This window comes from Pseudorasbora parva, chromosome 7 (genome assembly GCF_024679245.1).
Source record: "Pseudorasbora parva isolate DD20220531a chromosome 7, ASM2467924v1, whole genome shotgun sequence".
Classification (NCBI taxonomy): domain Eukaryota; kingdom Metazoa; phylum Chordata; class Actinopteri; order Cypriniformes; family Gobionidae; genus Pseudorasbora; species Pseudorasbora parva.
In genome coordinates, this window is record NC_090178.1 from 35,161,135 (window position 1) to 35,186,193 (window position 25,059).

A 25,059-nucleotide genomic window follows, 5' to 3' on the forward strand; every position below is an offset into this window, starting at 1 on the left:
TTAATGAGTGCTGGTCTTGTCTTAAGCCGGGTGCACACTGTGCGATTTTGGCCACGATTTGGCCGTCTGAGACAAATTTAGGAAATCCTAAAAGATTCCTCAGATCCTAGGCTAAAATCTGACGTCTTTGGTCGTTAGTTTGACATGTTCACCGGCCGCCGATTAATGAGCGCTGCGATCAAATTTTACCTCAGACGAAATTCTGGCAGTGTCAGAAGATTTGGCACAGAATCCTGCAGTGTGACTTCTCCTACGACAACAGTCAAATATCTCTGTTTTTCAAGACAAACTATGACCAAAACGAGAGCTAGAGATTTATTTGTAGCCAGCATTTCAGTCCCGCGTGTAATGCACCTCACTGTCACCCAACGCGACATTCATTGATGATATAAAGCTCCGGGTGAGATTTCTTGCACGCGTCCGTTTTTAGCGCACCTAAACTATCGTGCAGTCTGACATTAATGACAACTGAGATCTTACAGTGTGACACGGGGATCATGTTCGTACAGTCTGACAAGGGACATTCACAAAGGATTTTGAAAAATCGCACAGTGTGCAGGACCCATTAGTCTCTGTCTTGGTCTTGATCTCTGTCTTGATCTCTGTCTTGATCTCTGTCTTGGTCTCTGTCTTGGTCTCTGTCTCTGTCTTGGTCTTGATCTCTGTCTTGATCTCTGTCTTGGTCTCTGTCTCTGTCTTGGTCTTGGTCTTGGTCTCTGTCTTGGTCTCGGTCTCGGTCTCGGTCTTGGTCTCTGTCTCTGTCTCTGTCTTGGTCTTGGTCTTGGTCTCTGTCTTGGTCTTGGTCTTGGTCTCTGTCTTGGTCTTGGTCTTGGTCTTGGTCTCTGTCTCTGTCTCTGTCTTGGTCTTGGTCTTGGTCTCTGTCTTGGTCTTGGTCTTGGTCTCTGTCTTGGTCTTGGTCTTGGTCTCTGTCTTGGTCTTGGTCTCTGTCTTGGTCTTGGTCTCTGTCTTGATCTTGGTCTCTGTCTTGGTCTTGGTCTCTGTCTTGGTCTTGGTCTTGGTCTCTGTCTTGGTCTTGATCTTGATCTCTGTCTTGATCTCTGTCGCTGTCTTGGTCTTGATCTTGAGCTCTGTCTTGGTCTCTGTCTTGGTCTTGGTCTTGGTCTCTGTCTTGGTCTTGGTCTCTGTCTTGGTCTCTGTCTTGGTCTCTGTCTTGGTCTTGGTCTCTGTCTTGGTCTTGGTCTCTGTCTTGGTCTTGATCTCTGTCTTGATCTCTGTCGCTGTCTTGGTCTTGATCTTGAGCTCTGTCTTGGTCTTGATCTTGAGCTCTGTCATGGTCTTGATATCTGTCTTGTTCTTGGTCTTGATCTCTGTCTTGGTCTTGAGCTCTGTCTTGGTCTTGATCTCTGTCTTGGTTACTGTCTTGGTCTTGAGCTCTGTCTTGGTCTTGATCTCTGTCTTGGTCGCTGTCTTGGTCTTGAGCTCTGTCTTGGTCTTGATCTCTGTCTTGGTCTCTGTCTTGGTCTTGAGCTCTGTCTTGGTCTTGAGCTCTATCTTGGTCTCTGTCTTGGTCTCTGTCTTGGTCTTAGTCTTGATCCCTGTCTTGGTCTTGTCTTGGTCTCGACTTGGTCTTGGTTTAGGTGGTCTTGACTACAACACTAGTTTGTAAGCATACAATATTGTGCTAATTCAGCTTTGCTTCAAATGAACAGTCAGAAAGGATTTGCTGGATGTGACAACAATACATCCACTGAGCTATTTATAAGATGAAATAAGCTGACCTGGTGATAATGAGAAAATATGACGGTTGTTATTGTTGGGTTTTATCTCCACTGGGATGAGATAACTCAGAAGATTTCCCTGGAAAATAGATCTATGATAGCAAAGATAATATTATGGTATAAAACATTGGTTTAATGTTTGTCTTAAAGCATATTTATATACATATATTTATAAATCATTATTTAAATTTTAGATCACTTGCAAAGATAATCAGAATCCATTATCCATTGTGTAAAAGAAGTGTGCTTCATTGTATTGGATGTGTACTTGTAGTGTACTTCAAATTTTATTTTTTATTTAAAAAAACTGTACTTGCAGATAATATAATATGAATTAAATAAAAGGCCACTTAAGTGCCACTTAACCCTTAAATGCATGAATGTATCGCCAAAGATTCTTACATATTCGGGTCGTTAGCGACCCGGATCTATATTTTAACATGGATAGACCTCTACCTGTCGTGATAATATACAGTATAAAACTCCTGATATTAGAGGAACACTTACAGAAGAATAAAATAAAACCTATTTCGTTACCTTTTGGAGCTTGGAAGGATTCAGTTTGAGCAGATGTTTAATACCATCATCATATGACCTCGTCAGAGCTCGTTTACCAGTATATTCAGCATCTGCCTCATATTCGCAAATTCGAGCATATTCTTCAAACTCTTTTTCAACGTCTTCAAAATCAATATTTTGATCACTGATAGCTTCTTGAGCACATTCATCATCAAGAGACAGCGACACTAATATTTGATTGTGTTTAGTACTTCCTCTCTGCAGTAAATCACTGAGCCATTTCAGGTTTTGCAGATTATAATTATTATTGTTTCGTTTTCTGTCATGAGTGAAACGTCACTTCATCATTGCGTATCAGACATTGCCACCTTGTGGAATAAAGGTGAATTGCGCCCTATTTCGTCATTATAGATTAATTTATCATTGTGCAAACAAAATATACGTACAATCCTACACACCTCGGGTCGTTAGCGACCCTATACAATTTTGACAAAAAAACTAGTGAAAAAACAGGCATTCAATTATAATTCTATTTTTTTCTTGTTATATTGTTTAAAATGGATTGATTGAGGAATACTAAGAAAGTTGATGTCTAACTTTAAAAAAATAATGAGGAGCAGGGTAGTGAATGGCGTCTCGGGTCGCTAATTACCCGAGTTATGCATTTAAGAGTTAAAAACTGCTTTTGTAAAAATTTAAAATTCATATTTTTATATTAATGAACATTTTAAATCATGTATTAATATTTTGCTGATTTTTAAAAGAAGTGCACGTATTTTGATGTGTTGTCTAACATACAGGGCTCTTTTATGATCCCAGACGAGCCCCCATTATTTAAAGTATGCTCAAGTATACTTTTTCTCAAGGGAGCATGTAAAAAGCATATATGCACCTTTTATATTACATACTGATACTTTTGTGTTTTGAATGCAATGTAGCTTTAGCTTAGAAACACTTACTTCATTTTTCATTTCTCTGTTTCCACAGTTCTATGTGCCGATCGAGTGGGCCAGATGACTAAGACATATAATGACATAGATGCTGTGACACGTCTCCTGGAGGAGGTAAGCTGTGTGAAGTGGGAAGATGGGTCATAGCAGCCATTTAAAAATAAAAAATATTGAGTGGAGGGTGTATTTTTATATCCCACATGTGTGATCTTACAATGCACCGTAATAGTTACGGTTTACATAAGTATGATCCACAGTCTTGTGTTCCTGCACTGGGTTATGTTTCCATATGTTTTTATGAGATTACAATTATTGCTATATCCTAGATATTTATTTTTGTAAAACATAAAGATGTACGCAAGTACATGACAACCTCATGCCGGTAGTCACATTTACCATTGTTCTGCAACATTTTGTCGGCGAATTCCAGTCATTTTAATAGGAATCCACATGAACGGAAAGGTTCCCCACTAATTTTGCTCATGTTCAAGTTGATCATGCAAATCCAGCGGGGTGATTCTTGATTTGAATGGGAGTTTTGTGTGAGCTATGCTTCATATATCTATATACAGTTAACCTTTTTGTCCTGAAACTTTAATGTAACTGCACCTTAGGAAAGTTTAATAGTGCAAAGCGAACGTGAATTACAGGAAAACTTATGGCATCACTTTGTCTGTGTGTAATTTCAGAAAGAGCGGGATTTGGAGTTGGCGGCACGTATTGGGCAGTCTCTGCTGAAAAAGAACAAAACCCTCAGTGAGAGGAACACCTTCCTGGAGGAGCAGGTGGAGCACATACGAGAAGAGGTAAGATGACAAAATGGAAAGGTGAAACAAGTCTGCTGGCTAATGTCAACTTTTTGTTTTGTTTTGCCTGTTTAGCGATGACTGCACCTGTTTTAAATGAACATAATGAGAATATACTGTTGGATAACTCAGCTCAGAATTTAAAAAAAAATGAAAGTAAGCAAGAATGTTCAACTCAATGTGAACAATCAAGTGTAACCATGACAAAATGGTTTTAGCGACTGCATCTATTTTTATTGATGTTATAATGGTATATTTATGAGTTTGATTATGTACTTACAAATTAGTTGCGAGTGCAGGGCGCTTGCAGAGAGCCCGTCTACACTGTTTTCTTATTGGCTGTGATTTTTGATTGATTTGTTGCGTTTCTGAGTCATGTCGTGTCTGGTGTGGACAGATAAATGGCTTGTCACTGGAACCATATCGCATCACATCTGGTTAAGACAGTGTAACAAAATGTTGACATAAAGTGGTTCTTCATGACAAGTGTAAAGAATTTTTAAAAGACCATCTTTTTTAGCCCCTTAACTGTCACTAGGGATGTCCCGATCCGATCATGTGATCGGAAATCGGACCCGATCACGTAATTTCAGACTCGATCGGTATCGGACGTTACCTCCCGATCAGGACTCGGATGTATATGTATATTCTCGTTTTTTTGTTTTTTTTAACACATCGAAAGTTATGAGGTGGAACAGAGTTAGACCCTTTTAACGCCACACAGAAACAGCAATGTGAGTGGCATGAAGTCACTTTTGTTGTTTAAATCAAGCCTGCAGCCCCCCTCTCTGAAACTGAAGCCTCCGTGGCTCGATCGCCCCCAGGGGTCTTTGCTGAGCTTTTGTGAAATGAAGGTAGCATAACATGATATTTCGTGACTCTTGCCACTAGATGGCCTTATAGATCTATGGAGCAAATTATCTGTTCCACTGGGTCCTAAAGTCATTTTTCTTCAGTATGCGTTCAGATACACATGTAGACATAAAATCATTTTAGGTAGTTTTAGCCGTTTTAGTTAGATTTTTGAGCATTATTAGGTTTTTCTATGTATTCTAAAGTTATTCCTTGCATTTTATTTATTTCTGTGGTGGTCAAACTGAGGGAAGGATTTGTTACTTTTTAAAATGTCAACCAGATAACTCCCTGATTTTTTGTGCATTTGTGGTTCAAGTGTGACAAAAGTCCTAGGGTTTTGGAACACTAAGATGAAGCAGATGAAAAATGAGCAGAGAGAGGGATTAAAACAAACAAAAAATATATATAATTTTCCAATTTCAAAATTATGCTTTTTTTTTTTTTTTTTTTACGCTTTTGAATAAGACCTATGAGACCAATGTATGATGATTGCTAAAATATGTGATATGAAAAAGGACAATATCTAAAAGGAGTGCCAAACTAGTGACAAACGTCTTATACTGCAGAACAAAACGACAAACCATTTGAGTCCACAGTTATTGTCGCGAGCATACAGTGAGTTTGTATGTGTGCGTGCAGGTGTCTCAGCTGCGTCATGATCTCTCAATGAAGGATGAACTCCTGCAGTTCTACACCAGTGCAGCTGAGGAGAGCGATGGAGAGTCTGCTTCTACCACACCGTGAGTCCATATATTAGACAACATCTTAGCTTGATACTTGTGCCATGGGCATGATTGATACCTGTAGATACTTATGTGATAATCATGTGGATACTATTATTGTTCTATATTTGCCTGTCAAATGTACAAATCTAGCTAAATATATTATTTTCAGTGAGGATATTTCTGTGTACTGAAGGTGGCACATCAGTCTGTGGTTTTTCTTTTGCAGTATTCGCAGAAATGACTCGTCTTTCACCGTCCCAGATTACCTCCCTCTGGATTCACTGCAGAAGAAACTCAAGGACCTGGAGGAAGAGAACATCGTCCTGCGATCAGAGGTGGGAGAGAGAATGTTTTGCATTATATTATTCAAAACAGCCTCCAGTCAAACTTTATCAGGCTTCCAGGCATATCACGTGTCCAAGACAAACACAATAGGTACATTTAAGCATAATCTGTTTGCTTTAGTAAAATAAGAACTTTAATACCCTTACAAGAAACTCTATTATAAAATCTATTTACATATGTGAGAAAGGGAAAGGAAAAGTACAAATGTAATATATATTTCAAAGGAAAATGTTATTTTATCTTATCTTTCAGTTAATATGTGGTTATAATAACTGTATAAAAATCATAAAAAAATACAGCTTTAGATTATAGAATCATAACGTTTAACACTGAACTGTAGCAGCTTTTAGTGCTAGGTGTATGATCAGAGTTTAAAATGAACCTTTACACTCATCTGCCAATTTGACTACTAAATATTTAAGTTACCAGCAGCCATTCAAAACTTCAACTAGCCTAAAAGAAGGGGGAAAGCTAACACTTTACAATAAGGTTTCATTTGTTAACATTAGTTAACTACATTAGTTAACATGAACTTATAATGAACTGCACTTTTACAGCATTTATTAATCTTTGTTAATGTTATACATTGTTTAAATCAAAAGTTGTATTTGTCATCATTAGTTAACGCACTGTTGAGTAACATTAACAAAAAATGAACAGCTGTATTTTTATTAACTAACATTAACAAAGATTAACAAATACATTAACAAATGTATTGCTTATGGTTAGTTCATGTTAGTTAATAATATATATTATTATTAAAATCTGGATTTCATACATTAATTTCTTATTCAAACAAAATCCTGTCATTCAGCCATTTTCTCCCTTCCTCTTTCATCCGCATCCTTTTAACAAAAAATATATATATTTTAGGTGGACAGATCAATACAGTACAGTTTTTGTTCTTGTTTTTTTCTGTTCAACTTTGGGTAAAAAAATCAGTTGTAAAATAAGCATTAGTGAATCTGGAGGAGAGTTTTCATAAAGCCCCATTTTATGCACAAATGAATCAGAATTTACTTGTATATTTGTGAAAGTTTCATGAATGAGACCCAATCTGCGCAGGTTTGCCTTACGCAAACTTCCCCAGCAAAGACATTCAACAAAATAGCCCGCCAAAGGAAGACACAAAACACAAAAGAAGAAATGGTAAAGAATGCCGGTAATCAAACAGTTGACGGTAGCCATATACTTTCATAGTAGGAAAATGAAATGCTATGGAAGTCAATGGCTTTTATCATCCACCTTTTCGCTCTTACTCACTGTAACTATAGATCTGCAGTGACGGTCGCGTGTCGGTCATCTGACCCCTGCAGACAGATGGAATTCCATGCCTCACTGACTACAAAATCTACATCCACACCCCACAGCAGACCTATTCACCTAAAGATTTTAGAAAGTGAACCCAAACCTAAAGACATCATTATATAACATTTCTCAGTGAATGTGAGCCCCATTAAACTGGGCCATGACATGAAAACAAAAAAAAGCTTGAGTTAGATGGCAAGTCCATAGATTTGCCCGTTGGTGTAGATGATATTCTACCTAGATTGTTTTGTTCTACAATATGGGCTCTTTAGACAAAACCTGTTCTTCTGACCAGCACCCTAAAACAAAGGAGCAGCTATGTAAAATGATTCCTCCATTGTTTATTCAGATCGTTCTTTATTGTGTGCGTGTGTGTTTATAGGCGAATCACTTGGAGACAGAGACCATCTCGTATGAAGAAAAAGAACAGCAGCTTGTGAATGACTGTGTTAAAGAGCTCAGTGAGTAGATCCATCTATCACACCATCAACGATCACATTCCCCACCAGTTAACAATATACTACAACCCATCCTGTACTAGTTTAATTCATGTACGCTATTCATTACTTTATTGTTCCACTCTTGTAGTGTAACAGTGCGGTTATTAGCCGTGGAACTACCGATACCGATGGGTTAGTCTACTGTATAACTTGCCTTTAATGGGGATTAGGAACTTTCCATGTTTTGTGTTTACCAAAGGTGTATTCGAATGTGCCATGAAGTGTATCTTTTCCTCCTCAGGAGATGCTAACATACAGCTGTCCAGCATTGCGGAAGAGCTAGCAAAGAAAACAGAGGATGCCGCTCGCCAGCAAGAGGAAATCACACACCTGCTCTCTCAGATCGTGGACCTGCAGAAAAAAGCCAAATCTGTGAGTTCTCCTCATGATATTCAGTAGACACGATTGATACATGGCTCTCTGGAATACTTGTTTCTGATTGGTCAGTTGCTGAATCCTGCAGACTAGGGTTGGGTATCGTTTTGTTTTTTTTCCATTCCGGTGCCTTACCGTCAAAACGGTCCCTGAACCGATACTTTTTTTAAAAAGAGCCACAAAACGACGGGGGATGACATTAAATAATGGCTTTTTATTGATTTTTGTTTTAATTCTTGAAATTAAACAGTTTATTAAAAGTTGAACATATACCTAAATATATAAATAGAGACAAAACACAATTTGCTTAAAGCTAAAGCCACCTAACCAAACTACAACAGGCCTAATGTAACACTAAATAACAGCCCTAATACTAGTGATATTACAGCTCTAATAACAGCAAACTAGTCTGTATTCTTGGTCTACAAACCAGCTTCATTTCAGCCTTATTTTGCATTAATATGACCATATTCTCTGGCTTAGAACGCATCGCCTTATTCTTTCCATGGCAACGCGTTGTGCTTCTCACATCACATGACACACAGCAGCCGCTCAGCTGTATCGGTTTATTTAGTATTTTTCTTTTTTATTCAAAATATTCACAAACTTGTTACCCATGTCATAAGTTATCTGATAATCTGATTTTCAAATATGTGTAAGTGAATGTGTTTTGTCATAATGATCATGTTAGTTGATCTATAATGCGCCTCAGAGAATCGGATGTCGGATTTACATCACGTAAATTCATCCTCGTCTCACGAAATACATGAATGACTCGTGAACTCTGAGAAGAATAGAGTAAACTATATAGTAACTTATATAATGTGTGTCTGATATGAATAAAACACAAATTATAACTGTCAGAAAGTTATAATCCACTTCCATAGAGTTATTGCCACTTCCATAGGCTTTAGCGTGTTTTTGCTGCTAGTTATGTGCACTTAAATGTCTGAAACCTAAAATAAACATGATGTAGTTTAAAATACTGAATCGTTGTGATATGTGACGAGCGCTGAGTGCGTCTGTCTCTGGCTCAGCGCCAGCCAAAGCGAGAAGACAGGTTTGATGGCGGCGAAATGAGGAACCGAAATCTGCGTTCTGATTCGGTCCGGTACATAGCGGTTGTATAGGTGCCGGTGATATATTAGCACTGGGTTTCGGTACCCAACCCTACTGCAGACACACTATTTACATTTTCCAGGTAAAGTTCAATAGAGTGCCACATCGCCCATCCCCTTTTTCAGTGCCACTTGTTCTGGAAGTATTTTATTTTTCATTATAAAAAAAAATAATACCAGTAAACTGACAAGCGCAAACCTTAGTAAATCGCCTCGCATGATTCATTTAAATTCTCTCCTCTCATAAATGTTGTGCCTGAAAGGGAAACTCCTACAAATGCATATGCAATAAGGTCAGCTGCAAAAATAACCCTGTCCACGCCTTTCTAGTGTTACTGCATGTCTTTAGTAAATCCTGACTGTAATTTTTGAATGCCAAAAGAGGGTTTGCACTAAACCTTAATGAGGACAACTACAATCCCATGAAGCATTGCGAACAGCATAGTCAAATTAAAAAATGTTAATTTACAAATGTTGATTATATCATGTATAAGAACAATATATTTTAAGTTAATAGGGTAACACTTTATTTTAGGGTTCGGTTCTTTATTTTTAATTTAGGATGCTATTTCATGCTATTGTGTTCTGTGCTATTCATAATATGAAATGTAGTAATGAAACATTCTTGTTTTCTCATTTCATTTAGTTTGTACTGTCAGTTATAAGAAGCACACTTGTTGTTCATGTGTAATTTTTCAGTATGCAGTAGAAAATGAAGAGCTCACCCAGCATCTGGGAGCTGCTAAAGATGCCCAAAGAGCACTAACAGCAGAGGTAACATGCACACTTTCAAACATACCACATCTCTACCAGCATATCCGCAAACTGTAATTCAACTAAAATACTGCATTATCAAAATGAAAGGTGTGAATATTTGATTTGAATCCATGATATATGTCTGATTAAATGATTTTTACTGCTGTTTTTATCTGCCATCAGTGTCTTTATCTCAGTCTTTATCTGTGTCTTTCTCTAGCTGAGAGAGCTGGAGGATAAATATGCTGAGTGTATGGAGATGCTTCATGAAGCTCAGGAGGAACTGAAGAACTTCAGGAATAAAACGCTGCCTCTCAGTACACCGCGACGATTCCACTCACTCGGCCTGTTCCCCATGGTGAGAAACACACAACAAGGACACTAGTATGCTTTTGTGAGTCTTTGTCTGACTACAAATAGGTGAACATTCTGCAGTACAGCATGTCGTAGCAGTAATACTGTGAAAAATGATTAAACAAATAATGATAATATACACTATTGCTCTTATCCCCCTGGCTAATGGTGTGTTTGTTCTGTGTGTAACAGGACTCTTTAGCTGCTGAAATTGAAGGCACCATGAGGAAAGAGATTCAGATGTCTGATCCTGACGTAGAGGAACAAAGGCATGTTTGTGTGTCATTTCCTGTGTCCTGCCTTATATTCTGCATAAGTTAAGGATTTGCATGCAGTCAAATTTAGTTATGTAATATATATATATATGTGTGTGTTTAAAATGTTTTCCTGTAACATTTTCATCAGTTTCGCTTAGTTTGTAGATTCAAATCCTTCAAGGGTGTCATTTTAATCTATGTGATCTTCTTAAAGAAAGAAAAGTAATTGTCTTTTTTTCCAGGTTGCACCCAAAACGTGTCTTTGAGACGGTGCGTAACATCAACCAGACGGTTCGGCAACGCTCCTTGGGCCCGTCCCCTATGAACATCCCAGGGTCCAATCAGACGTCCTCTATGAACTCCAGGCGTTCTAGTTGTTTGAGCACGCCCCGATCGAGCATGTACGGAGGGGACGGTGTTGAGATGGACAACCGCACTAGCAGTATGCTGCTGGAAACCCAGTCACCTCAAGATGGGTAAGAGCATCAAACGCGATTTTCACGATGATAGAAATGTGTTGTGTTGTGTTGTGTTGGGTTGTGTTGGGTTGTGTTGTGTTGTGTTGTGTTGTGTTGTGTTGTGTTGTGTTGTGTTGTGTTGTGTTGTGTTGTGTTGTGTTGTGTTGTGTTGTGTTGTGTTGTGTTGTGTTGTGTTGTGTTGTGTTGTGCCGTGCATGCCAGTAAGGGTTTTGAATGTTTTTGAAATAAGTGGCTCATCATTTATTTGATCAAAAATAAAGTAACAACAGTAATATTGAGAAATAATACAACAGCATTTACTGTATGTGATATACAATCTTTTTTGTAATATTGTATAAGTAATGTTTTTGAGCAATTTACTTCATAAATAAAAAAAAGTATTAATTTCTTTAAAAAATCGTACTGACCTCAGACTTTTAAGCTTTTGTACCGGTAAAAAGTTCGAAATAGTTAGACTTTAATGATCGGTGAGAACTGAGATCAGCATATTAGATAAGTTTAGATTTCTGAAGGATCATGTGACACTGAAGACTGGAGAAATGATGCTGATAATATTTCAGACATTTACTGTTTTTACTGTATTTCGTGGTTACTTTTAATGTTTGGGTTAGTCTTTGGGCTACTTTGTAGTAACTATAACTTGAACTAAAGCTTGTTATTGAATCATCTTTGAAAACGCTAATAATCTAATAACCAGAGGCGGACGGAGTACACAGCTTCATTACTTGAGTAAAAGTACCGATAACCCTTGCTAAATTTTACTTAAGTACAAGTAAAGTACTACAGTCAAATGTCTTCTTGAGTAAAAGTAATAAAGTACTTGAGTATCAAGAGTACATTTACTAAATACTGCATTGCTACTGCCAAAGTGCTTACATTTATGTACAGAAACTACCTACTTGGAGTTATGAAAATCTTTAATGTTAATACCTTGGAAAATGTCAAAGGAATTGAAAGTAAAATCAAGTAATTTTCATCTTTTTACCATGTTGCTTTATTTAACATTTCTCACTTGCCCACAAGGCAATAGCACAAGGGCAATGCTCTGACAAACCTTGGCAAGGGATTTTTTGCACCCACATTTGAACCTGACTGTTAAAAACACAGCATACTCAAGAACATCATGGGTTGGCACATTCCAGGGATGGACCTGCTGTATTTTCATCCATTGTTTCATCCATGGTTTCATCTCTTATCTAAATCTGACCATGGAGTTAACTTTGGTGGAATGCTGAAGGAGATTGCTGATAGGCTGTCCCAATCAGTGGCACCTCCACAATCCAATCACGTTTAAAAGGGAAACAGCAAATTGAGGGTTTCCGAGTTTCCTGTTTTTGTTTATTTAGTAGTAACAGGTACTTACGGTTATGGATAGAAATGTCGTGGAGTAAAGAGTACAATATTTGCCTCTCAAATGTACTTGAGTAAAGTCATGAGTAATCCCCAAAAATGATACTCAAGTAAAGTACAGATTCCGCAAAATTGTACTTAAGTACTGTACTCAAGTAAATATACTCTGTTACTGTCTGGCTTTGCTAATATTGTATGTAATATTTAGTAAATCTCAGAATTAATTTTTTTTTTTAATTCTGTATGTTATAATATTGTGACCCCGCAAATTCACTAGTAGCACTTAAAAGTTGACTTTAATGTAACTTCAGTTTTCTATTTTAAAAGTAGTATCCTTAAATAGTATCAAAATATCATTATATTATATAATAAATATAATTTGTAATTTATCGTACATTAACATTATATAGTAACATGGAAACAATTATCAGCTTATCTGTATTGTTAAGAATTTTAATATTTGTTTATTGATTCTATTTATATTAAAACAATAGAAGTCATTACATTTAGGTAAACAGGTGCGTGCGTGCGTGCGTGCGTGCGTGTGTGCGTGTGTGTGTGGAAGTTCTTCATTACTTTCTTAAAATAAAGGTTCCTTTTTGGCTTCTATGGTTCAATGAAGAACCTTTAACATCCATAGGACATTTTCATTGCACAAAAGGTTCTTTAAAGTGGAAAAGGGTTCTTTACATTTATTCAAATGTTATTCACACTGAAAGGTTTTTAGGGGGACCCGAAATTATTCTTCTATGGCTATAACCATGAAAGAACTGATAAAAAATAAAAATAAAAATTTTTTTTTTTTTAAATGAGATTAGTTGACATGGTACCATATTATATTGATATTTTCCTGTAATATTTGTTCTAGCTCTAACGACTCCAACCGAAAGCCTGGCACGCCTGGCACACCTGGCTCCCATGACCTGGAGGCGGCACTGCGTCGCCTTTCCCTTCGACGGGACAACTACCTTAGCGAGCGGCGCTTCTTTGAGGATGAGCGAGAGCGTAAACTCAACGCCCTGGCAGAAGAAAAAAGCGAATTATACGAGGACAGAGATGTTGGCAGTGGCAGTGAAGACGGTGGTCCTCTTACTCCGGCAGACAGCATCATGTCTCTGGGCACCCTGCACTCGGTTTACTCCATCTACAGCGCCCGATCCTACCTGCCGGAGAAACTCCAGATCGTCAAGCCTCTGGAAGGTGACCGAGCCAAAGCCAGGCCTTTCACCCTCTTACTGTTTGATGCCCTGTGGGCGTTAATGCATCACAGTGCTGAGGATCTGTCTACACAACACTCCTTCTATTTCAGACACACACAGCCTCGCTGCTGGTTTGAGATATAGGCTACATACATACTACAGGCCACTTCACCTTTAAGTGCTTTAATCCTGTTCTGTACTCAAAGATTTCAGTCATTTATGGAAGCGGCGACCACATTTTACAACCAAATTATCTCCGGGAAAATTCAAGTTGTTACAATCGCATTTGGGTCATTGCTACAGTTTGGTGGATTGTATGTCCCCATGAAACAATACAGCATATTTTACATAAAATGTTAAGCAACTTTAACGTCACATGGTTTTTCATGCATAGATGTACCCCAATGAATAAAACTTCATAATGATTAGTACCTAAGAGTAATAATAATTAAAACAAAACTTTTTTAAGCACTTGACAGGCAATTTCCCAAACATGTTTTCACTTTGAAATAAAGCTTACATATATATTTCTCAATGAACAATTTAAGAATTAGTATGTGCATGCCACTTACTGTCTTTGACATACAAGACAATTTATTTTGATACATACATTGCGATACATTAAATGTGTTAATGTCCCTCAAACCTCCAGTTCTATTGGTGCTATCTACCCGTTAAAATCATAAGCGTATGCCCTAAATTACATGACTTTCTAGAAGTGACATCATCACTTGGAGAGAAAGCAACTCCAAGAATAAAGTAGGAAACAGTCATAAACATTAACTTTTTCCCTTATTATTAGGTGACTTATCTACTAGCACAAAAATAGCATGTCCACCCTGTTGTCAATTTACTGGATGTGATTTTTGTTTTTTTATAAATAGATTTTATATATCGATTCAAAATGGTTCTAAATGTTGATCTTCTGCTTGCATGTTCTTTCTTAGTGAGTAATGGCCTTTATTAGCTTAATGTCAATTGCATTGTCATGTAACAGGGAGGATAAGTTCCATGGAATGTGAATGTGAAATATTAAATATTTGGTCAGGGTTATTAGGTTATACTAGCCTAAGCTTGACCCCAGTGTTTTTTATGATAGACAGACATTTCTCCCTCTGAAAAGACTAGTGAGTAGTAGTGAGTAGAAAGTGTCTATTCACACTAAGTGCAAATAGCGTGCCTTGTTTGCAAGTTAGGCTTCGCCTAACAATGCCTGGCTGTGACGAACAAGATAAAAAAAATAAAAAAAACGCCCGTCTCAACATTCTCAGCGGCACAATCAGTAAAGTGTATGGCTAATGGATCATTGTTTTGTCACGATCGAACACGGGTTCGAATCAGCTTTTTGCAGAGCTTGCTCTTCTCTCTTTCATCACAAATCACATCAGAAAGGCATTTATTTTCAATCAAAATTAAGAAAATGTTCTAAATGTGGAAATAAAGTGCCATTATTATAATTAAAGGTGCACTCTGTAATATTTTTGCAGTAAAATATCAAAAAACCATTAGGCCAGTGTTATATATATTGTTCAGTTAAGTAACTACAACATCCCAAATGTTTCCAACTATTTATAAATTGTGAGAAAATTGCTATTTTAACTAAGGACCGGGATGTGTCAGCATAGTGTTTGAGGAAGTCGCCTGTCAATTGCATCATATCTGCGCTACCCTCGGTGTCGTGTTTTATTTGGCAGAAGCGCTGTACTCTTAGCAGTGTGAACAAGTGTACGCACGGAGTAATGTCATAACATCATTTTCAACACACTTAAATGTATCTAATATAATAAACAGAGCTGCATTACCTCATAATCATAACCGGAAGAGCAGAAATACTGCAGGCACCCGGCGACTGTGTCCCGTCCCGTCATTATAAAAGTCCCGGTGCTCGTGAGCCGTGTGTTTGTATAACAATCACTCCAGCAGCCGTGCTCAGCTCCACAACACTCGGTCCTGGCATAGAGCACCTTTAAACAAAATGTTTAATTATAATAAAAGCATTTATTGGGTAGGGTTAGGGATAGGTGTTAGTGTTCCTTTAAGGCAGCATCCATTTAATAATTTAAATAAAAATGAATAATTCACACTCTGTTATTTTTTCATCCTGTTATGTACAACAATACTGAGGTGTAAATAGTATGTATCTGTCAAAATAAAGTATAAATTAAATGTAATTACTATTTATATTACAAAGACCTGCAAAGACCCAGTCAAAAATCCACCAAACTGTCACAATGAGCCACTTTTCTATGAATTGTGCAGAACTGAACAACTAGTCGTTGATATATTTAAACACACCCGAGACGTCTCTCTTTCTGCATGTCTTGACTCGTTCATGTTGCAAAGAACAAGCACATTATCAGCCAAAATAAATCAAAAACATTCAAATTGAATATTCAACCATTCATGTTCCACCTTCCCAGTTTAATAAATCCCTAAATTGTATTACGTTATGAGCCAAGGCCAAAAACACTTATAATTAGTGGACATGGCAACACTTGTAGAGCATAACAAGTCTTTGTTCACTATATTTCTTTGGTCAAAAATAGTGGAAACCAAGCAAACTAGATGCCAGAATATTGCTCCAGTTACCGGCAAGTGTATGTTCTGTACACACATGGGCGATTAGGATTTGCTTCTGTATGTAAATGTGGTTGTCACTCCTGAACCTTCACAGTGTGTCAAGGCCTTAGACACATCACACTTACCATTATAAAGAGAGTGAATACTGAGTCAGCAAACTGACCTTTGTAAGCATAAAACTACCCACTATGCACTTTGTTACATATTTTAAAAGACGCGTGTTAAAATGGTGTTGCTCATTTGCAAAGAAAGCCGAACACATACCTCCTCAAAGTTGAATGTATATCTTTCCCTTCTCGTTTTCGGTGTAGATTTTCAGTTTTACGCCAACAATGAGATGATGGAATTCATTTAGTTGTATATAACACAGTTACAACTGATTGTAGTTTGTCTATTTTATTTTATTTAAACTTAAATGGATAGTTCACCCACAAATGAAAATGCCGTCATCATTTTATTCACCCTCAAGTTGTTCCAAACCTGTATGAGTTTCTTTGTTCTGAAGAACACAAAAAATATGTTTTGAAGAATGTTTGTAACGAAGCAGATAGAACAACCAATCACTACAATAGTATTTTGTCCCCCTACTATGGTAGTGAATCGTTGTTCTCTCTGCTTTTTACAAACTTTCTTCCAAATATATATATTTTTTTGTGTTCAGCAGAACAAAGAAACTCATACAGGTTTGGAACAACTTGAGGGTGAGTACATGATGACAGAATTTTCATTTTTGGGTGAACTATCCCTTTAACCTCAGCATGATTACAGCTACTGTGGTGATCTCATAATTACACCTCTAGCGCCCCCTGCTGGTTATAACTTCTAGAGCTAAGCTGTCTGACATTGCCTGCCCAAAAGTAAAACCTAGGAATTGCAGAAAACATTTTAATGAGGGATTCCTCTGTTTTCTTCTGATTTGTTTACCATATTGAACATTTTTCAATGGTACTAGCAAGTAATCTGACAGATTAGCTCCTAAAGGAATATTGTTTGACTTGAGCCCCTGTTTCCCCCACTGTGTTCATTACTGTTTACTCCTCCTGTGTCTCTTGTCAGTTTTCAGTTTGGATGTTTGAAATCATTTTCTTACCTTTTTGTCTTTTAGTGTGTTTATGCCTCTCTAATAAACACAACTTTATTTTCTCCCTCCTTTTTCTCTTTCTTTTCTTGCTTTAATATATCCATAGCAGAGTTAGCATATCATGGAATTTAACTCTGTTTACTCCTCAAGAGCTATTTTCCAGGGCACTTATTAAATTGAGTATATAAATAAGATAAGTAACTATAATCAGAAAGCAACAGATATAAGCAATATAATTATGATGCATGTCTCCACATCTGGTTGCCTCTAAAATATATATTTTGTTAAATGTACTGGAACACATACTGCAATATAAACACATATAAATCAGTTCCCTTTCAGTCGGTCACTACGACGTACGTCGGTGACCGACGAATTGGGACATACGTCTCCGTTCCCTCCTTCAGGGAACGAGGGTGACCATACGTAACCGAGACGTTCCCTTTCAGCCGGTCACTACGATGTACGTCCCAATTCGTCGGTCAGCGACGTACGTCTCCGTTCCCTCCTTCAGGGAACGAGGGTTACCATACGTAACCGAGACGTTCCCTTTCAGTCGGTCACTACGACATACGTCCCAATTCGTCAGTCACCGACGTACGTCTCTGTTCCCTCCTTCAGGGAACGAGGGTTACCATACGTAACCGAGACATTCTCAGCATTGAAACCAATTGGTTTTCACTCTTAGTATTGCAGAGTTTTGTGCGTAATCCGATTATTTATCGATGACACATGCTCAATGATCATCCAATAGTACTTTCTTGTTTTGACACATTTCTGAGGCAAGCGATCTCATGCTGTCTGTTTTCTCTTGGACAACATTGGATGCTAAGTTTAAATCAATCAGACCGATCTGAAATTCCACAGAGTCCAATCACTCTTATGTATATGACGTCACACTTCATGAATGTCACCTCAAATTCATTATCTCACTACATATTCAGTGTGTTGTGTGGCAATTTGTTTTTGATCTGTGTTCTCGTTCCCTCCAATCCTCAGGTTCGGCCACTCTGCACGCTTGGCAGCAGCTTGCGCAGCCACACCTGGGCGGCATCCTGGACACACGGCCGGGTGTTGTGACCAAGGGCTTCCGACCCCTGGAGCTGGACCTGGAGGAGGTGTACCAATTCACCGACCTGGAGGAAGATGAGCCAGGACAGCGTTCCCAATCCGTTATCTCTACCTCTTGCCTGGATTCTCTGCCTTGCTCGCCTGCTTTGCGACGACCCCGTGCCAACAATCCTGACAACCAGGAAGAGCAGCTCCGAGAAAATGGAGGGACCCCTGGAGTGGGGCCAGACCGAATGAAGGCTAGAGAGGAAGAGGTCTCATCTGGTGAGGGACCCTCATAACCTCACTAACCCTCTGGACAGGCTTAGGGTGGTGGGATCATAATGCCTCACTATAAAACAGACCGATGCCCCAGTGGAGTATCCATAAGCCCCGGTTGTATTGTGCCTGTGAGGGTCTATAGGAAGAGCTGGTTCTCTCCTTGTTCATCTGCAGGCACACACCCACTGCACACCAACCACTACCTCACCCCTGAAGAAGGCTGCCATGTTCTTTTGAGTATAGTCATTTTTTTTATATATTATACTGTCATTCTGCCTGTCATCTCTCTGGCTCCTTGTGCTGGAAAATGAGAAATCAGTCTATGGAATACTCTAGAATACATAAAGTTGAAATACTTTAAAGGGAAAGTTCACCCAAAAATGAAAATGTGATGTTTATCTGCTTAGTGCATCCCCCAGTCCATCCAAGATGTTTTTTTCTTCAGTAAAACACAAATGAAGATTTTTAAATTCAACCGTTGCAGTCTGCCAGTCATAATGCATGTGAATGGGTAACAACTAAAGTAAAAAAAAAACATGCTTAGACAACATGCACACAAACCCTGCTGCTCCTGACAACACAATGATGTCTTAAGACATGAACCGATCGGTTTCTGTGAAAAAACGAACAGTATTTATGTTTTTTTTTGTTTTTGTTTTTTACCTCATATCCAAACTAATCTCATCTAGTGTTCCCATCCGCTATTGCTTCTGTCTGGTAAGGTCAAACTTGTGCGATCAGATGTATAGATAGGTAAATATAGATTCCTTATTAGTGCCTGCGCAGATCAGCCGAATGAGGCATCTACATAATATATATCTATGAATGAGCCAGTTTGACCTTACCAGACTGAAGTATTAGCAGATGGGAACACTAGATGAGATTCGTCTGGAGGTAAAAATAACATAAATACTGTTGTGTTTCTCACAGAAACTGATCGGTTCGTGTCTTAAGACATCAATGTGCCGTCACGAGCTGTAGGGTTTTTGTGCATGTTGTCTAAAGCCCTATTTGCACGGGACTAGTATTATCTAGGGACCTCTAGTGATTTGTAATAATTTCAGAGAATGTCTGTGATCATAATCCCGTGCAAAAGTAAAAATTCCCCCGCAAATTACCTACCATTTTTCGCCGAACACCGAGATCCTGTGATAATAGTAGTCCCGTGCGAATCGACATCTCTGTGATTTGGCCAGGATTAGGCGGATCGTATGTAATTTTTGCAAGGTTTTTTTTTTCCCTGTGAGCATTTCTATCTTTATCTTTCACGGAGAATGGAGTCTGCATTCATAATGCGCACCGTTATGAATTCCCATGCAGCCGCACGGATTATACTTTCATTTTAGAATGAGTACCAATTTGGGAGTAAACTGATTGAATGGTGTGTTTAATATTAACATCAATACTATTCTTAATGAAAAACAGAACAGTACATTGTCAAGATCGTTTAAATAGGCGCTTTTTATTTAGAATTGAAACTGAATCATCCGCCGTGTGTCAGCTTCTCACTCGTGATAAATGAAATCTGATTCCTGCCGCTGGTCTGCTCAGTTCATGGTGTCTGTTATCTAACAGAACTAAATTGTTTATTTATTACTATAAAATAATCGAAACGATATCAATGCCTGTTTATGATTTCATACAGCTATATCTATAACGTCTATTTAACAATAAAGTCTTGACATCATATCCGGGAGAAGTCAGTAAATTCGAGTAAAATCACAGGCTTTGCTTATCCCGTGCGAATGCGCCACGGAAAACTCAGATGTGGGGGAGTCATTTCTAAATCACAGAGGTCCCTAGATAATACTACTCCCGTGCGAATAGTGCTTAAGTATGTTTTTTTTTTGTTTTTTTTTACTCTCATAGAGTTACCCATTCATATGCATTATGACTGGCAGACTGAAATGGTTGAAGTTAAAAATCTTCATTTGTGTTCTATTGAAGAAACAAAGACACCTACAATTTGAATGCACTGGGGGTAAGCAGATAAACATCACATTTTCATTTTTGGGTGAACTATCCCTTTAAGGGTGTGTGTTTACACTTGACATGTTTGGTTCAATTAAAACAAAAACTGGTGCAATTGCTCTGTTCATGCGCACCAAACAAGTGAACCAAGATGTCTGAAAAATGGGTCTCAGTCCGCTACTAAACGAACCATCGCGGTTCAATTGAAATATGAACGCAACACCAAACAAACCAAAAACAGGACATGATGTCACAAGATGCGACCCTAAAAAGGACAGAATGCTCGAGCATCAGTGTTTTTTCTCGTCGTAGTCGTGATGTTGCCCGTCACCGTTCAGTACAGGCATCAGAACCGAAGCAAATCTTCGTTTCTGTGTGTGACGGAGGGATTCCCGTCGCTGTTTTGACTCCTGTACACAGTTAATAAGATCTTTGTGAGTTCTCAGCTGGTCAAAACACCATATTTTTAGCACATTTAGTCCAGCACACAGCAATGCAGCATTGTTTTGGATGTTTGGTAAGGTCCATCACCGCGAAATATACGTTAAAAAAGCAGATAAAGTCTGAACTCATCCTTTTGCCTTCAGGTTCCGTATCTTTAAGTTCGGAGTTAAAATACTAAGTGAACCAGGAATCAATTTTCTTGTTGTTTTTTGGTTCCGGACCAAAGGAAAGCAAACCGAACTGAAGTGTGAACATGCCTTATGTATCTATGTATAAATAAATATAATATAATATAATATAATATAATATAATATAATATAATATAATATAATATAATATAATATAATAGTATATAATATAATAGTATATAATAGTATATATTAAATATATAATATAAAATATAATATAAATTTAAGTTTCTATGATAAATAAAGTAACAGCAGTAACACATTTCTTCCAGGGGTTACCTTTCAGCTTGGGTCACGTTTTTGGAACCATTTTTGCTAAGATTTTTAACATTGTGACCTATCGATTACAATTAAAAAATCCCTACCCCCAGTTTTATTACGTATAATGTAGGGGTGTCAACAATAATCGATTCGGCGATGCATCACGATGCGGGGCATGAACGATTCAGCATCGATGTGGCAAAGTGCCATAATCGATTATGTCACTGTTTATTTTCTGGCGGACGATAAAGTTGTGAAGTTTCAAATACTTCCGGTTCCGGGAGAATAACAACAACAACAAGGAAGATGGCTGAGGCGGAGGGAGATGACCGCGATAGACGGGTTATTAAAAACGCGCTAACGACCCGAGGTGTGTAGGATTGTACGTATATATATTTTTTGCACAATAATAAATTAATCTATAATGACGAAATACGGCGCAATTCACCTTTATTCCACAAGGTGGCAATGTCTGATACCCAATGATGAAGTGACGTTTCACTCATCGTTACCTCTGACAGAAAACGAAACAATAATTATAATCTGCAAAACTTGAAATGGGTTAGTGATTTACTTCAGAGAGCAAGTACTAAACACAATCATATGTTAGTGTCACTGTCTCTTGATGATGGATGTGGTCAAGAAGCTGTCAGTGATCAAAATATTGATTTTGAAGACATTGAAAATGAGTTTTGAGAATATGCTGGAGATCGCGAATATGAGCAGATGCTGAATATGGTAAACGAGCTCTGACGAGGTCATATGATGATGGTATTAAACATCTGCTCAAACTGAATCCTTCCGAGCTCCAAAAGGTAACGAAATAGGTTTTATTTTATTCTTCTGTAGCTGTTACTCTAAAATCAGGAGTTTTATATATTATCACGACAGGTAGAGGTCTATCCATGTTAAATATAGATCTGGGTCGCTAACGACCTGAATATGTAAGAATGTTTGGTGAAACAGTCATGCATTTAAGGGTTAATTGCATTTTATTTAATTTTATTTAATTACATTTTATTTTATTTAATAACTTTTATGTCAAAGATACAGGAGACACACAGCAGCCAATACAATCTGTTGTTTAATATCTGCTTGTATTGCCTCATGACTGATGAAAAATTTGCTTTGTGTGCAGTAGAATTTTGATGCATCACAATGCATCGTAGAATCGAATTGAATCGAATCGTTACCTGGTGAATCGTAATCGAATCGAATCGTGAAGGCAGTGCCAATGCACACCCCTAGTATAATGTGTCATCATTTCCGTTTGTTATGCTCGTTGTTCAAAGAGTGATTATTATTAGGTTATCATCCCAAAATTATTATTATTATTATTATTATTATTAACAATAATAATAAAATAACACATACTTTTATAATTTAATTTGAATTGAATTACATTTTAATAATTATGTTTATATACAATTTAAATATTGAAGAATACTAATGTATTGCAGTATAGCAATGGGAATCTGAATGATCCTAAAAAAACAAACAAACAAACAAAAAACAAACATAACTTTATGCAAGACAATTTTTTTATTTTATTTTATTTTGCATTTTGCAGACACAGGCATGGTTTTGGCAGGCTTTATGATAGTAACCCTTTAATACTTCACAACAAATCATTGATACTATATATTATTAGTTGGTCTACTCTCCGATACTTATGAATATGAATATAATAATAAGTGATAAGTGTGTGCTTCTAGACTTGATTCTCATTTTCAGCACTCGTTAAATTTCCAGACTCCTTACTCTTCTCAGCTAATTCTTTTTCCCCTTATCTTTTTATAATGCCTGGTGGAGGGGAAACATATAAATATTTATTTATTCACTCTCTCTCTCCACACACACACACATATGCAAGCCTACTTGTCCCCTGGTAAACCTGTATGTGAGATTTAGGTTTGGCATCCACCCCGAGGGCACAGAGTGTGTGTACAACACATACACGTCCCTTTGGCACACATCACACAGTCCCAACAGGAGCCCCAGCGTGTAACGTCCAGCTAGAGTGTGTTTTAAAGGATCATGTTACAGAGTTCTATTAAAAACAGGGAGGTGTGAGTCGCAGTCATGTGAGTGAACATACTCTTAAGTCACTGGACAGAGGTCACATTGACGCCACATGTAGCTACACAAACGCACTCCACATGCTTTCAAAGTCAAACTTGTCAGCCACACACACACACACACACACACTGACAGCCCCAGTTTATCTGGAGATGTATACACAAGGCTCACATACAGTACATGCTATTAACTGCAAAAGATGTATAGAGAAGATATTGTGTGAATATCGCATGTTTGTTTATTGCTTTAGTTTCATTTGGTTTGATTTGGGAGAAACTGTCCCTTTAAAGACAATTAATGTTTCTTACATAAAAACATAATTCTAGCTGATAATGGAATTTATCATTTGATCTTTCTTCTTTCCCACTGTTCTCTCCTACTGTGTGAATCTATTTAAAACTTCATCAGGATGAATCATACCACCACAAACTCATGATTTGTACTGCAATTAAACAATTTTGCAGTATACCACGCTACATTGCATTAGGTCTCCTCAGATCCTGACGCAGTTTTAATTTCCTTAGTTTACATTAGTTTGTTTGTGGTGTTGTGTGCTGATATTTGTCTCTCCTCTCTTACTCTCCTCAGTGCATTTTCCTGGTAAATGTATGTCTCACACCAGCTCCACGTACACCTTCACCACCTGCAGGATACTGCACCCTTCAGATGAACTCACCAGAGTCACACCCAGGTAAATAGAGTGTGGTCTTTTCATAATACCATCCTAACAACTATTGGTTCATGGATAATATTAGACACCTAATAAATACACTGCCATAAATATGTGCAAAAGAAATGACCTTTAGGACTACAACAGTGTGTCACTAGGCTGTACCCTGAAAGTGCCTCTATTACGCTATTTTAAAGTTTCCTCATTTTGTTTTGGAGGTCTCTTAGAATAGGTATGCATGCTACTGAGGTCAAAAAACACTTTGATTTTCTCATACATTGCACATCACCTTATTTCTCAGAGTCTAAAAACGGTTCGTTTGAAGATTCAGTCTCTCTAAACCCTTCCTTTCCACAAGCCTACTCCGCTCTGATTGGTCAGACAGGCCAGTTACTAGTCATTATCATATCTGAGAGGCTTCTAGAGCTGAAACAATATCGAGTGTATAAAACATGTCAAAACTCGACGAAGCACAACAAGTGTATCAGGGAGAATACTCCCCGCATATTCAGGACATTTGACTGCATATCATATTTTCGACTTTATTGATACTGCTTGCAATCGTAATGCAATGGACCGGTCTACGTGACATAAATTAAGCCTCTAAAGGGTTAGTTCACCCAAAAAATAAATGTATTTCATTAATGACTCACCCCAGTATCCTCAGAACAGAGTTTAAGATATTTTCGATTTAGTCCGAGGGCTTTCTGTCCTTTGAATGTAAGTGTATGCACACTTTGCTGTCCATGTCCAGAAAGGTAATGAAAACATCATCAAAGTTGTCCATATGTGACATCAGTTGGTTAGTTAAACTCTTT

At 37.7% G+C, this 25,059-nt stretch overlaps 1 protein-coding gene across 4 annotated transcripts in view; it reads left to right on the forward strand.

Moving 5' to 3' along the window:
• The window catches only part of trak1a (trafficking protein, kinesin binding 1a), a 70,542-nt gene that overhangs the window by 39,842 nt on the left and 5,641 nt on the right, over positions 1–25,059 (forward strand). For all 4 annotated transcript variants that reach the window (XM_067449195.1, XM_067449196.1, XM_067449193.1 and 1 more), the window contains 13 exons: positions 3,246–3,322; positions 3,898–4,014; positions 5,509–5,609; positions 5,821–5,929; positions 7,630–7,708; positions 7,989–8,119; positions 9,940–10,014; positions 10,217–10,354; positions 10,543–10,619; positions 10,850–11,083; positions 13,305–13,636; positions 18,296–18,631; positions 24,160–24,262. In XM_067449195.1, coding sequence (XP_067305296.1) covers positions 3,272–3,322; positions 3,898–4,014; positions 5,509–5,609; positions 5,821–5,929; positions 7,630–7,708; positions 7,989–8,119; positions 9,940–10,014; positions 10,217–10,354; positions 10,543–10,619; positions 10,850–11,083; positions 13,305–13,636; positions 18,296–18,631; positions 24,160–24,262 — 1,883 coding nt within the window. In that variant the 5' untranslated portion in view covers positions 3,246–3,271. The remainder of the gene's footprint in view (positions 1–3,245; positions 3,323–3,897; positions 4,015–5,508; positions 5,610–5,820; positions 5,930–7,629; positions 7,709–7,988; positions 8,120–9,939; positions 10,015–10,216; positions 10,355–10,542; positions 10,620–10,849; positions 11,084–13,304; positions 13,637–18,295; positions 18,632–24,159; positions 24,263–25,059) is intronic.